This window comes from Staurois parvus, unplaced genomic scaffold (assembly GCF_062004578.1).
Source record: "Staurois parvus isolate SC_StPar_1 unplaced genomic scaffold, SC_StPar_1.0 ptg000572l, whole genome shotgun sequence".
Taxonomy (NCBI): Eukaryota; Metazoa; Chordata; class Amphibia; order Anura; family Ranidae; genus Staurois; species Staurois parvus.
The window spans coordinates 979,530-994,177 of record NW_028318368.1 but is presented as its reverse complement, the minus strand read 5'-3'; the positions used below and the strand labels follow the sequence as shown (position 1 = coordinate 994,177).

The 14,648-nt window shown below is 42.5% G+C and overlaps 1 protein-coding gene across 3 annotated transcripts in view; it reads right to left on the bottom strand.

The window, feature by feature from the left end:
• SEC24D (SEC24 homolog D, COPII component) overlaps window positions 1-14,648 on the bottom strand; it is a 160,858-nt gene that overhangs the window by 21,615 nt on the left and 124,595 nt on the right. For all 3 annotated transcript variants that reach the window (XM_089691782.1, XM_089691784.1, XM_089691783.1), the window contains exons 14-18: window positions 13,113-13,229; window positions 11,528-11,698; window positions 9,494-9,590; window positions 6,192-6,337; window positions 553-691 (exon numbers count right to left, since the gene is read on the bottom strand). In XM_089691782.1, coding sequence (XP_089547908.1) covers window positions 553-691; window positions 6,192-6,337; window positions 9,494-9,590; window positions 11,528-11,698; window positions 13,113-13,229 — 670 coding nt within the window. The remainder of the gene's footprint in view (window positions 1-552; window positions 692-6,191; window positions 6,338-9,493; window positions 9,591-11,527; window positions 11,699-13,112; window positions 13,230-14,648) is intronic.

Sequence of the window (14,648 nt, the reverse complement as noted above, 5' to 3'; positions counted from 1 at the left end):
CCAGGAATGTGAAGAATGAGCTGCAGTACCAAGTGAATCCACTAGATGTCACAGAATTCTAACACAAACAGCTATATCCAGAATTTACTTATTATTATGTATGTATTATGTATTATTCTGTGCAGATTTTACCAGCACTAGATCCAATGTGATGACTATGTATTTTCTGTACTTCTAAAAAAGGAAATCGGACATTTAAAAAGAAATGTGTATTAATTTCTGTGTTCCATTCCTTTGTACATATTGCATTATAAACTGCCTTCTTGAAAATCCTATACTTTGTGCTTATGAGAAGCTCTACTGAGCAGGGGCGGACTGACAACTCATGGGGCCCCCGGGCAATAGGGGATCATGGGGCCCCTGTGTCCTTGCCCAAACTCAAAGAAGCCTATGAAAAAGGTACCAGGGGCATCTCATGGGGCCCCCTACTGACCCCGAGTTTCCAAATGGTCAGTCCGCCCCTGCTACTGAGTGTGGTTCACTTTCACATTTCACATATAGATATTATTAGAAATCAGCAACAGAATTCTGACTGAAAAGAGCAAGAGTTACCTGATTTAGCAAAGAAGTTTATGAGGGCATCTGTCTCACAGCTCTTGTATAGATCTGCAAGTTGGGAACTGCAGTTGAGACTAATGTTGTGAACTAATAGACGTCTCTGTCCGCTGATGGTTGTGTATAGAACAGCACACTAGAGTAACACAGGAGAAAAACAATTATTTAACATGCACACATATTTTTACTACATCACATTTTTAATGTGTGTATCAGGGGCGGACTGACAACTCATGGGGCCCCCGGGCAATAGGGGATCACGGGGCCCCTGTGTCCTTGCCCAAACTCAAAAAAGCCTATGAAAAAGGTACCAGGGGCATCTCTTGGGGCCCCCTATTGACCCCGGGCCCTTGGGCAGTGCCCGAGTTTCCAAATGGTCAGTCCGCCCCTGGTGTGTATTGAGTACAGTGAAATGGAACCTTCCTAATTCCACAGTCATTTTGGTTGTCTTTCTGTTCCCCATTATAGAGATCTACCCTCCATATTTGTGGCAGTGATCTTTTTTATTGGGTTAGGACTCATGTACACGGGATGTTTGGAAAGACTTCTGAACGATGGAAACTGACTGCTGGAAAACGTAGGTTAAAAAATGTCTGTTTAGCAGCATTTGCATACCGCGTTTATGTGCTATTATGAGCGTTTGCGTTTAGAAGCGTTTTTTAAAGATAACCTCAGGAGACCTTCCAAAATCCCCAGAATGCACTGAAAAACAGTAAACAAATAACTATTTTAGACATTTTTAGAGGAATAGAGAGAGCAGAAGCAGAGAGAGCAGTATGTGTTGAGATGACCTGTCTTTTCTGGTTGTATGCACTATGGATCCCATCATGAGCATAATGCAGCACGTTCTACCATTTTTTCCTTCACGCAAAACCTGGAACTGACTGCGTTGGTGTGCTAGGTCCATTTGAATACATGGAAAACACTTTGCATGCATTTCTGATGATGAAAAAAGGTTCTGGACAGCATCTGGACATGGAACAGTTAAAAAATGCTTCTAGACGCAAATGCTTATAAATGTGGTTAGCTGCATTTACAAGCGCTTGGTGTTTGAAACGCTGATAAAATCTACACCTGAGTGCAAGTTTGGTGCGTTCAAAAAAAAAAAAAAACGACTGTAAACTCAACTGCCTGCAAACAACGATGTGTACATGGACACATAGGAAAGCATTCAGGGGCTGCTGAAAAGAAAGCAGAAAAGCTCCTGACCGTGAGTTTATCAGCTGCAGTGTACATGAGCCCTTAGAGGTGAAGTGAAGAGAAATCTAAAATGCTATGGCTGTCGCCAGAATACTTGAGGAGGTGATGTCTTCCATTAAGCACACCTATCCCAGTAACAACAGCCAGAGTTGGGATTTCACTAAGGAGAGGAAATCAATGAAAATCCTTCTGGTGGGAACACAAATGAAATACTAAGGTGAAAGACGTTCTAACTCGTCCTTCCTTTACTGTGCAAAAGCATTGCTTTGGGTTCTTCTGTGCACTGCGCAAAGAGTACCACTGTGGTGCAATCATATTCTATGTGTAAAGTGATAAAGGCTGCAGTAAATTTAGATTTTTTTTTAATAAAACAAAGCCACTGGGAATAAGCAGGCCATGTAAACATGTAAAATGATTTCTATCTAATCTTATGGGAATTGCAAGAGTAGTTTAGTGACTTCTCTTCTTAACCTATTGTTGAGCTCTGCTGACCCATGTACAAAGCGGACCTGCTACACATATGGTGTATACCGTGACATCGATGGACACAGAATAACAGAAGAACACAACATCAAGCACACAACATCATCTGTAAAACAAGGTGGATGCAGTGTGATGGCATAGGCATGCATGGCTTCCAGTGGCACTGGGTTATTTTATTGTTTATTGATGATGTGACAGAAGTCAGAAGCAGCTGGATGAATTCTGCAATGTTTAGAGATATACTGTCAGCCCAGATTCAGCCAAATGCAGCAAAGTTGATTGGACGGCACTTCACAGTACAGATGGACAATGATCCAAAACACACTTCAAAAGCAACCCAGGAGCTTTTGAAGGAAAAGAAGTGGAATATTCTGCAATGGCCGAGTCAGTCACCTGATCTCAACCCCATTGAGCATACATTTCACTTGCTGAAGGCAAAACTAAAGGCAGACCCACAAACAAAGAACAACTGAAGACAGCTGCAGTTACAGCCTGGGGAAGCATCAGAAAGGAGGAAACCCAGTCTTTGGTAATGTCCATGTGTTCCAGACTTCAGGCAGTCATTGCCAGTAAAGGATTCTCAAAAAAATAGTAAAAATAAACATTTTATTTATGAATATATTCAATTGTCCATTTACTTTTTTGTCCCTTGAAAAAGGGGGATGGCTCTTCTTATGAGTTGTAATCCCTAAACCCTTCCTCCAATTTGGATGTACATACCCTCAAATTAAACCTGAGAGTGTGCACTTTCAGCCCATATCCATTATAAAACTATAGATTGAATATGTTTTGGTAAATACCTGAAAAACACTAAAATTGTGCCTGCGTCCAAATATATATGGACCTAACTGTATGTTACATAGTCTATAAGGTTGCAAAAGAGACAAAGGTCCATCCAGTTCAACCTATGTGTGTGTATGTGTGTGGGATAGTTATTATTTAACAATTCCCATAACCCTGTATATTCTGAGAGCCCCACCTCTGCTGCAATCTCCCAGGTAGAATTATACAAGGGACATTCAAGTCAAACCAGGACTTTTGAGTTTATACAGTAAAAGAACAAATTTCAAGGAGTGGAAATTGCATTTATTTTTTTACATCCCTGCTACATTTATACACCTATCATAGCATTTACCTAATGCCAGTAAGATTTGTCAGTACTCTTGAACCATCCTAGGACAGCCTGCTTCTCATCATCATTGTGTTCACTGTTCCCACAGAAACATTTGTCTGTTGTGCAATTTTACGGCAGGTTATGTGTCAATTATCTAGGATCAGGCGTTCCTGTGAATGTTCACAGGAATGACAGCTGTGGGCTGGGAGTGTCACTGATGGATGTACGGCCATCTTTGAAATGTTTACACCAGGGGTCCTCAAACTACAGCCCGCGGGCCATTTATCCGGCCCGCTAGGGTGCTTTGTAATATTTGTGATCCACGGCGGCATCCCCCTGCGTACTTTCTTGGCGGCATCTCCGTGCGTACTTTCTTGGCGGCATCCCCTGCGTACTTTCACTTTCTCTTTCATTCCACCAGCACCACCACGCTTGACTGACTCTGCCTCTCCCTCCCTCAGCTCCCTCACCTGCCCCTCGGCTCCACCTCGGCTCCACCCGCAGTGATATTCCTGTGTGCTGGAGATGTAGATCCGGCTGGCGTGGCGCCGGCACCACTGAGTAAATGATAGAGGGGTGGTAACAGAGTGATCGCTGTGATCTCTGGAGGGGCTGCCTGCAGTTCTCCCGTGCTGGGCAGTGACAGACAGCCAAGGAGAAGGAAACCCAATTTAACTGACAGTAAGTGCATTTATATTCTGATTGCTATTCAGTTGTATGATGTTGTATCATGTGTGCTGTGTAAGCCCCGGTTCACACTGTTGCGATCTCAGAGATCACATGTAATTCCCACCCGCACCGCAGGTGCGGATCACATGCGATCTCTGAGCAGTGCGAGTTCAGCCATATGCTTGTATGGCTGAACTTGCATTAGATTCCTGAATTAAACATCTGAAATCTCCAACCAGATCTAGACTAACTGATGCACACTTGCATCACTTGTTACGACTAGCAGTGACAAATATGGAACCGGACATTGACCATCTCATTAGCCAAAAGCAGGCCCATAGTTCCCATTGAAATACTAATAAGTTTGTTGATTAAACTTTACTTGTTCTTCATTTTAAATATTGTATTTGTTCCCGTTTTGTTTTTTCACTTTAAAATAAGATATGTGCAGTGTGCATAGGAATTTGTTCATAGTTTTTTTTTTTTTTTAAACTATAGTCCGGCCCTCCAATGGTCTGAGGGACAGTGAACTGGCCCCCTGTTTAAAAAGTTTGAGGAACCCATTTAAATGTCTTACTGTGGCTGAGTGTCTCATCACCGTACTGAACTTGAAGTCTTCTGCAGATATCCGCGGGTTTTACACCTTCGTTCACAAGAAACTTCATTACCACACGCTGCTTCACACACGTACTAACACTGTTGTCTGCTATCTTGATTAACAATCTCTGGACTGGCCTGCGACGTGTGCACCGCCTATCAGTAACAGCAAGGGAGAATGTCTCCAGCACACCGAGAATCACCAATATGGGTCCAAAAGTTTTAATGAAAAATCACATAGTTACAGCAAGGCAACATTTCAGTCTTGCAGGACCCCTTTATCAGGCATGTGACGAAGGATGTAAATCAATCTTGCCAGGATCCCATGCCAGGATCTAATTATTATTATTTATACCCAATAAAGTGTTAAAAACACTGAAATGATACTAAAATGAGAACGATAAACCCTTAGCCAAAACAGACATCTCATCTGATCAAAATGGTGGAATATATAAGGTTTTTATACACTTGGATACTGTTTTCTTATATGTATTTGAAATATTGATTTTTTTTTTTGTTCAGTTGATGTACTGCTGTACCTACGTTTTGGTTTCTTTTTGGACATGTCTGCAAGGAGGGATTGCTTTAAGTCAGCTTTCAGTTTTAAAAAACGCACAGCACGCTTCAAGCGCATTGTGTTAAAATTTAGCGCAACACATCTGAGTTGAATAGATGGTTGTCAAGGACGCCATCGGGTGCCAGCTCCTTAAAGTGGTAGTAAACTCTGGCAGTCTTCCTTTATAAAAGCAGTAGGATAAAGCTTTACATAACATTCTTTACTTAGATTTTTCTTATTTGTTTTGAAGGGTCTGTCTAAAGTCTTGCTTCCTGGCAGCACCTTTAAAAAACAGCTAGCTATTCACTGACTGGTAAAGACACTGGCAGGTGCCAGCTCTGCTATTCACTGGTTGTTAAGTAGCCGGCACCCGCCAGTGTCCTTAACAACCATACATGATACATGATAACTACACGTATGCCTCCCTCCCGTATCTCCACAGTGGTCAGCATGCTCCAGCTCCCCTTTGCTCAATCTCTTGTGCAAGAGCGATTCTACCGCCAAAAGGGGGAGGAGCCAGAAAGACTGGGAGCAGGGGCAGACAGACAACTCATGGGGCCCTCGGGCAATAGGGGATCATGGAGCCCCTGTGTCCTTGCCCAAACTCAAAAAAGCCTATGGAAAAGGTACCAGGGGCATCTCATGGGGGCCCCTACTGACCATGGTCAGTCCGCCCCTGACTGGGAGTGAGAACAGGAGAGGGGGGTGGCCATACCGACACCTCCACAGGAAGGAGGCTGAAAGCAAAGGAATAACTGTGACCACCATGGAGGGGGGGGGATTGTTGATGTATATATCCGCTGGTTGTTAAGGACCCCGGCATGTGCTGACTCCTCAACAATCAGCTATTCACTTGTTTTTAAGGAGATCAAAACCCTGGGGCACACCAGTCCCAATTTTAGATTTTAGACTTTGTGTGATATGGAGGGTTCCAGGAAAGATATCTCAGATTACCAGACAGTAAAATGTAAAACAAAAATTCTCAAGATATCACTAAAACTCTCAGATTGGAAATACCTGAATCAAAGCTCCTGTGTCTTCACCTAATTTGTCATCATGTTTAAACTCCACAGTTACTGCTTTGTCAGCATCAATGGCAGCCATTTCTACATCTGTGGTATTGTTCATATATATAGCACCAAAGAAATCAGTGGCCCTAAATCCTGCAACAAAACACACAAAACAATCATGCGGTTGGTATTGTAATCAGCATTTATTATTATCACATTCTTTTCAGCAAACTTTATTTAGGATTGTTAAAGAAAACATTATGCAGAAGAGTAGGAAAGAACTGCAATTGAGTCTCCAGCAGAGCGTCTCAGCAGTGATACATGAACAACCTTTACCTGTAACAAAGGAAGAATATCAGAAAATAACATTAACTGTGCGATACAAGTCAAGTGCACAGTCTGAGTAGAACAAAAATATTTTACAGCAAAATCCAATATAATCAGGAGAAGAAGAACTGGTTCAAGACGGAGGTCCTCTAAGGTTAGAAGTCTGAACTGCTATTGCATTCTATAAGTGATGTGCTGTGCGATGATGAGTAAAACTCGCAGGCAAAAGCCTTGTAAGAAGGGAGATATTTAAAGTGGTTCTAAAGCTAAGATTTTTTTTACAGTAATGCACTCCCTGCATGAAGGTAAAAAAACGTATTAGGACTTGCTGTGTCCAGGGGCGTTTTTACCACAAGGCAAACAAGGCATTTCCCTAGGGTGGCATTTTTTAGGGGGGGCAGCACTGCCCCCTGGAAGAAGGGACATGTGGCATGGGGATCAGCTGGGATCTGAGAGAGGTGCGGGCTGCCTGATGGTGTATGCAGAGCCTGATTGTCGTTCCCAGGTATATGCAGAGCTATAATAAATAGAAACCTTGCGCCAAAGACATAAACAATGAATCAAAATAAATGCTGCTGTTCAAAAAATGACTGAACATCAAAATATACTCATAAAGTGACAGAGCGCAAATAATACAAATAATAAAAGATGTGAAATAATATATAAAGGTGAGTGTCTTTCTCCTTGTCACTGGCGGGGGTGGGGGATGTTAGTGGATGGCTTTCTTGGGTTGGGGATCACTGTCAGGCTCTCTCCGTGAGGGGGTGGGGGTGTTAGTGGAAGGCTTTTTTGGGTCTGGGGGGTCACTGTCAGGCTCTCTCTGCGCGGGTATCTGTTGTTGGTCGGTGTCAGGCTCTCTCCACCAGGGAGGGAGAGGGCATCCAACTTTTGTGTTGCCTAAGGCAGCAATAAACCTAAATACACTACTGTCTGTGTCCCCCTCCCCCTCTTAAGACTTACCTCCCTTCTGGATCGATCCTGTGCTCGGCTGCAGTCTTCTCTCCAATCTTCCTCTTCACACAGGGACTGACAGGCAGCAGCAGGAGCCATTAGTTCCTGCTGCTGTCAGTGCGGAGGGAGCAGGGCTGAACTGCTCTCTGTGTGTCAATAGATGCACACAGCCCAGCTTGGGATCAAGCCCTCACGTCAAGCTGCTTGATGTGGCGGCAGACACAGAAGAGAAGCAGCACACTGCACTGGCAGGGGACCCTAGAAGAGGAGGTTTGGGGGTGCTCTGTGCAATACATTGCACAGAGCAGATAAGTATAACATGTTTTTTATTTTAGAAAAAAAAGCCTTTAGAACCACGTTAAGTCAAAAGCAAAAAAGAGGCTGGTAAAGGGGAAGGAATAAGATGAGAAGACACTGGAGCTGAACAGATCCCCGGAATTGGCAGTGATGGTAACGGTTTAAAAAAAATAGGCCAGTATGCTTCAAAATCTTGGACCACAAGCTATAAACTTAGCAGATAAATGGTATTACCCTAGATCCAAACTTCCTTTGTTGATGGCTAACATGGTATAGCACTCTGCTGCTCTAAGAAATTATTTTTGAAAGTCTAAGCTGCCTGAAAGTAATACATTTGTTCGCACTGCATAAAGTCCGAGAAATACACTGAACGCGGTTGAAATGCTTTGCTGGATCAAATGCAAAAAATAAAATAAAAATAAATTCACATTTTTGCTATTTTCAAAATGGGTGTATTTATTATTTAATTTGCAAAAGGGTTAATTTTCTTTTTAACAAACATTTTAGTAATCCACTGTATTATCTGCAAGTTCAAATACAAATGGTGGCAACTTGTAAACCAGCCAGCTTTTCTCTAATTGCATGCAGATATTAGGGACTTATGTTGACCCTTTTACCAGTTTATTTTAAAGGATAAACAATTATAACACTTTTATTAGTTAAAACAGTCAAAACAAATACGAATATAACCCCTGGTTCACATATATGCGGACGTGCGGGCCGTGTTTTGTGCGGGCACTAGAGCCCATTCATTTGAATGGACTCCCGTGCCCCGGGACACGCAGGGAAAAAGTATCTGCACTTCTTCTGAAAACACAGGAACCTCGGTTCCCAGTATGGTTGCGTTTTCCATTGCTGGTGGCGTGCCATTAGAACTAATGGCACCTGCCCGCGGGTCCGCATTCCTCTGTGCGGGTGGTGCTGCTGCACAGATTTTCATGTGGATCCGCAGCAGCACCACCCGCACAGGTGTAAACCTAGGCTAACGAGAGGAAAAAAGACAGATGCTGGTTTTTGGTAATGGCAACATTTTTCAGGGACATTTTTCAGTCACAGCCAATCAGAACTGCACTGCCACTTTTTATATACACCTTTAGGCTAGGTTCACATCTGTGCGGATGGATCCTCATGAAAATCTGTGCAGCCACACCACCCGCACAGAGAAATGCGGACCCGCCGGCGAGTACCATTAATTCTAATGGCACGCCGCCCACACTGGAAAACGCAACAGTACTGGGAACCAAGATTCCCGTGCGGGCTGCATTTTCAGAAGTGCAGGGACTTCTTCCCTGCGTGTCACAGGGCACAGGAGTCCATTCAAATGAATGGGCTCTCGTGCCCGCGCAAAACGCAGCCCGCACGGCCGCATATATGTGAACCGGGGGTCAAGTGATTTTTAAAACATAGACCTTTTTGGAATGAAAACTAGGAAGATTAGCTTTATGGTAAAAACGGAAAAGTTATATCATAAGGACAGGGCTCAGACTAATGCACTTTGTATTTCATTTAATGATGGCTGCTCTATAGCAAGTAAGCGGTCCCTTGTTTTTTCTTTTCCTAGTTTTTTTTTTTTCTTGTTAGGATTAGCATTATCAATACCAAAATGATGAATTTTAAACTCTTTTAATCAATTCCAGGAAACCATCAAAATCAGTTTCAGAAAAAATGACTGAAAAGTTTGATTTCACCTCTTGACTGATTATGTGTTCATTTGTAATTTTCAGAATACTGTACCTGTACTTGTACGGACTCTCATGATAGCATCAAATCCTATTCGTTTTTGAATATCTTCCTTGAGGTCACTGATAAACTGCTGGCCTTCTGTATGTACCTGAGCACAAGATAAGTACACATTGTAACCAGTAGGTGGAGGCAAAGCACAACTCATTTCCTACACTTCAATTCTACCATTGTACAACAGCTTACCCTAGGAAGCGTTGACCTTTCCCACCACCCAAATCAAAGATTTTGCTTCAACTTTACATAGTGTATATACAAGAACTGATTCATTATATTTGTTCATTAGGTAACTGTTTTCCATTCCACAGTGATGTATTTGCCTTTCATTCTTCAACTTATCAAACCTTTATTTTTACTTAATTAAAATATCAATCTATTTTTGTCATCACTATATATCTGGGGGCTGTTCACTTCATATGTATGTATGCATGGTCTCTTTAACATTCACTGGGAAATAAAGCTTCAAGTGCAGTTCTCATGAGATTTTCCCAGGAAAACAGCTGGTATAGCCAAGCAGTCTGTGCTTTTTCTGTACATATACTCCTACTTTGCCTTTCCTGTACTTGTCACAAACCCAGGGGAGTAGCTAAACTCCTCCGAGCCCCAATGCACAGTGCATGTGAGCAACACCTTATAAAGCATGAAAAGTTTATAACCTGTAAAACACTATATATAACACAGCACTTGCGCTCAGATATTAAACCACTCAGAAAATAAAATGTAATATACTAAAACAAAATAAAAGCAGCTTGCACATAAATAGGTGATGTTACAAAAAAAAGATTAGATTTTATTTTTGTAAAACACTATAGTCACGATTCAGATGTTGGAATAAAACAAGTCTATTTGAATGAGGATCACAGGTGGGCTCCAGGTGTCAACGGTAAAGAAGTTCTACTTCTTGCACATACTTTCTGCACATATCGCAGAGTTTGTTATTCAGCATACGCTCTGTCCAATTTTTTAGAAGTAGGGCTGTGAAAGTATACAACTTCTTAAGGAAAAACTTAAAGAAAATGTTTACATTTATATTTAATTCCCCAGGGGGACCAAGTGAATATACCACTTGGTCCTGTTTTGATCAGCGGCCCTGTTGTGGATATAAAGCGCCTCTTTATTTAGGTTAATGTTGGCTACAGCTTCACCCAGTTTGAAGCCCAATTTATGGGCGTTACGGTAGGAGGAGGAACAGCCAGCACTAAGCCCCTGCCCCCTCTTTAACTGAGTGTTCTTTTTATTATTATGAATGAAAAATCGATGCTGTCTGGGCTGGTGTTATAAAGCTGCTGGCTGCTGGTAAACATACAGGGCACTTGCAGCTACATCACACAGCCCAGATAGCAATGACTGTTTATACATAATAGTGAAAGATCATTCAGCGCTGCGGGGCTGTGTGTCTATATGTGGCTATTTGTAAACATGTCATCAGATGGTTTACACAGACCTGCAGCAGTGATGTAGAAACAGTGATATTTTACTGTTACAAATGAATAATCAGTTCTGTTGGCCCAGTGTTTCCGGTTCATTCGTAACAGTACAGCATTAGAGATGGGTGAGCCCAGCTGGGGTTCCATGGGACAAAGTATAAACAGAGCAAAATGGAGCCAAGGATGAAACTGAGCCGTAGATGGTATTAGTGCATGCTGGAAGAGAGCTGAGCAGATGTGCAGACTGCCATGGTTGGGCTCTGTGGAGTTGCATCAAGGGGATACTGTGGAGCTCCATAACACTGCTGCCATAAGGGGGGTGGCAGGAGTCCAGTCTATGACAGCCCGAAGTTCTGAATGATCTGTTGTGAAAGGCAGCACTGGTCTCCAGAATAGCCCCTGCTGTCAAAGACCAGTGCTGTCACTCCCAGATCTATCTCCTTTCTAGTAGCGTTGTCAAGACAGTGGAGGGAAAACTGCCAACCATGCTGCTTAACAATAGCAGGGACCACGGGCTACATGTACTTAGGCCTCTAGGGGGTTAAATAAAAGTGTACACATTTTCATGAGATTTCTTCTTTAAAGGAAAGCGTTAATTTACCTGAAAATTATTATACTTGTAGAGTGTCCCTCCTGTAAGCATTGTCACCAGGCCTACTGATGCCACATCAATGTAGTTGTTGGGGAACAGAAAAAGGTCTACACAGCACCCACTGGCCACACATTCCTTTGCTAGATTTTCATATGTATTACACTGGGGTAGAAAGAGGTTCTGAAAGAGAAATAAAATCTTTGATGTTTGGTCTTTTATGTATACATCATGCACAATCATACTGACATTCCCCCATGGAGGAACAGTTACTTCGCTTTTTTCTATTACAAGGGATAAAGCGTACCTAAATCTAAACAATGCATTGACCCACAAGTGATCCCAAAAATGCAATACATTGTGCAAAAAAATCATACACTGTAAAGATAACTATGAAATAATTCCCTAACATTTTCTAATAATAAAAAATATACCTTGACCCCTGGTTCACATATATGCGGCCGTGCGGGCCATGTTTTGCATGGGCACGAGAGCCCATTCATTTCAATGGACTCCCGTGCCCCGTGACACGCAGGGAAGAAGTCCCTGCACTTCTTTGGAAACCGCAGCGTTTTCTAGTGCAGGCGGCGTGCCATTAGAACTAATGGCACCCTCCCACGGTTCTGCATTCCTCTGTGCGGGTGGTGTGTCTGCATGGATTTTTGTGCAGATCCGCAGCGCCCCCCCGCACAGATGTGAACCTAGCCTTAGGGTGCATCTTGGGGACTTGATGTCATAAATTGTCCTGCCCTAATCCTGTCAACCTAACACAGAGGATTAACAGATTAAGGGGAGATGGCTTGAAAACATCAAGTGCCTTAGGCCCCTTTTACACAGGGCAGGTTTGATTTGCTCAACAGGTCCATGTCAACTCAGTTTATGCAGCGCAGGCACAAACACAGCACCCTCTGCTCTACAGGTGGTCGAGTGTAAACTGACCACCTCTGATCCGATCCGCCTAAGTGGAAGAGAACAGTTCCTTTTTCCATTTGTTTTTAGTAGACCAGATTAAATCACTGGAAGGCAGGTATAAATGGACACAAGTCTGTTAACACCTGCCAGTCCATAGAGATGAACGCACCGTCCAATCAAAAAACTGACAGGTGGACCTGATCAGAAAGGTCGTGTGAAAGGAGCCTAAATTGCATCTGGTTTGCCTAAGCGACTTCTCACAATTAAGTGCTGCAGAGCCGATAATTTCATATTTGTCTGGAGAGCTGTAGCTGCAGACTGTTGTAGGCCAAAAGTGCTGAAGCTGGCAGTCACTACTGCATAAGCAGCAGAAATCTTCATAGTTTACAAACATACAACATTGTATATGGAAGTAAATCAAAACTTATGTTCTATGGCATATTTTCCTAATACTAGTAAAGGATCATATCTGCACTCATTTAAAGATTAAATATTACTCTTTGCACAATCTTACAAACTTTTACCTAAATATATAAGGGCCGTATATACACAAATATGGAGCAAGTTATAGGAGACACGATTTGATCACATTACGCAGTACTTTTTATTTGCAGAACATACTAGAAATTTCCTGAATTCTATTCTCACAGTATAATAACGTAAGCACTCAGAGCCTGGTACGTACCTTTTCCTTGTCTGTGTTAATCAGTCTTCTGTCATCTCTGTTCTTGAGTTTTCCTGGGGCTTCTGCAGTGGGAAGTGATGAATGGAAGATGAACAGCTTGCCTGCACATTCTGCTGCCTGTCATAACAAAGAAAGCATGGCTCTCGGTAAATTATTATGGACAAAACCAGAGATGTAAAGGGATAGAACTCCTACTGCTACTGTACTATAATGCACTAAAGGAATGTTTTGTAAAATTAACAAAAATGCAGCAATGGGATATTGTTTACTGGTACCCTGAGTGCTATGTTCACAAGAGACGACAAGAGGGGGTACTAGGCGTTAGTTGTAATACCTACCAGCTGCTGGACTTGAAGTACTGGGAGTACCAATGTCTCTCCTGTTCTCAAGTACATTAAAGAGTGACAGTCTCAAATGAAAAACTGCTGCTGTGAACTCTCTTCAGAAAAACTAGAATGATTATTCATACAAAAAAAAAATGAATAGAAATAATGATTGTATTAAACCTCAATTCAAAAACCTGTACACTTTCCCCTTCTCCTTCTCTTCCCAACCCCCCCCTTTTTTTTCTCTCTTTTTTCTTCTTCTCCCTCTCTCTCTCCCTCATTTCCCTCTTTCTTCTCTCAGATTTCTTACTGTTTCCTTACTGCTTTCCCTCCTTGATTTCTTTTTTTCAGCACTTAGCAGGTATGCCAGTTGTGATGTTCTTTGTCATTTCTTTTCTTTGATGTTATTCTCACTGATATTTTGCAAAAGGCTGAAAGGACCTTGGCGTCTCTACATACACCTCTGGATAATGGAGACTTGTATTGTACTGTTAACTGTATGGGAGATGTTTAATGCCGTATACTGAACAATTCTGGCGATTGTGCTTTTGGGATTGCCCATGTTATTGCCATTTGCTGTTATGTGCAGTTTGTCTGTTTGAAAGACAAGGGGCTAACCTTCGGTGTCAATGTTCATGTATACAACTGTTTGACTCAATAAAAACTTTATGAAACTAAAAACCTGTACACTTTGTGGCACTAGGGTTTTTGTCTTTAGGTAGACTACTACATTCGTATGTGATTGGGGCAAACTTACAGTGATTGTAAAGGAAAACATTTTTATTTTTAAAAGAACAAACTTTGCAAACAGCCCTGATCCTCTTCTTCTATGGTTTCCCACCAGCGCTCCTGGCTCCTCCTCCATTCCGAGTGCCCCACAGCAAGCTGCTTGCTATGGGGGCACTCTTGCAGGCTCGATCCCAAGCCAGGGTCTGTGTGGCCATTGACACACAAAGCCCGACACGGTCTTGCCCCCACTCCCTCTTCACAGACTGGCTTCAGCTGCTGACTCTCTGTCCAGTGAGGAGAGAGAGCCGCTGATTTTGGGAACAGCAATGGATCGAGATCGGGCTCAGGGAAGTATTGGGGGGGCAGGGGCAGGATTCTAATCACAGAAGGTTTTTTACCTTACTGCAGAGAATGCACTAAAAAAAAACTTTCTGCCTTTAATACCACTTTAACCACCCCAACTGAGCAATAACGGATATTT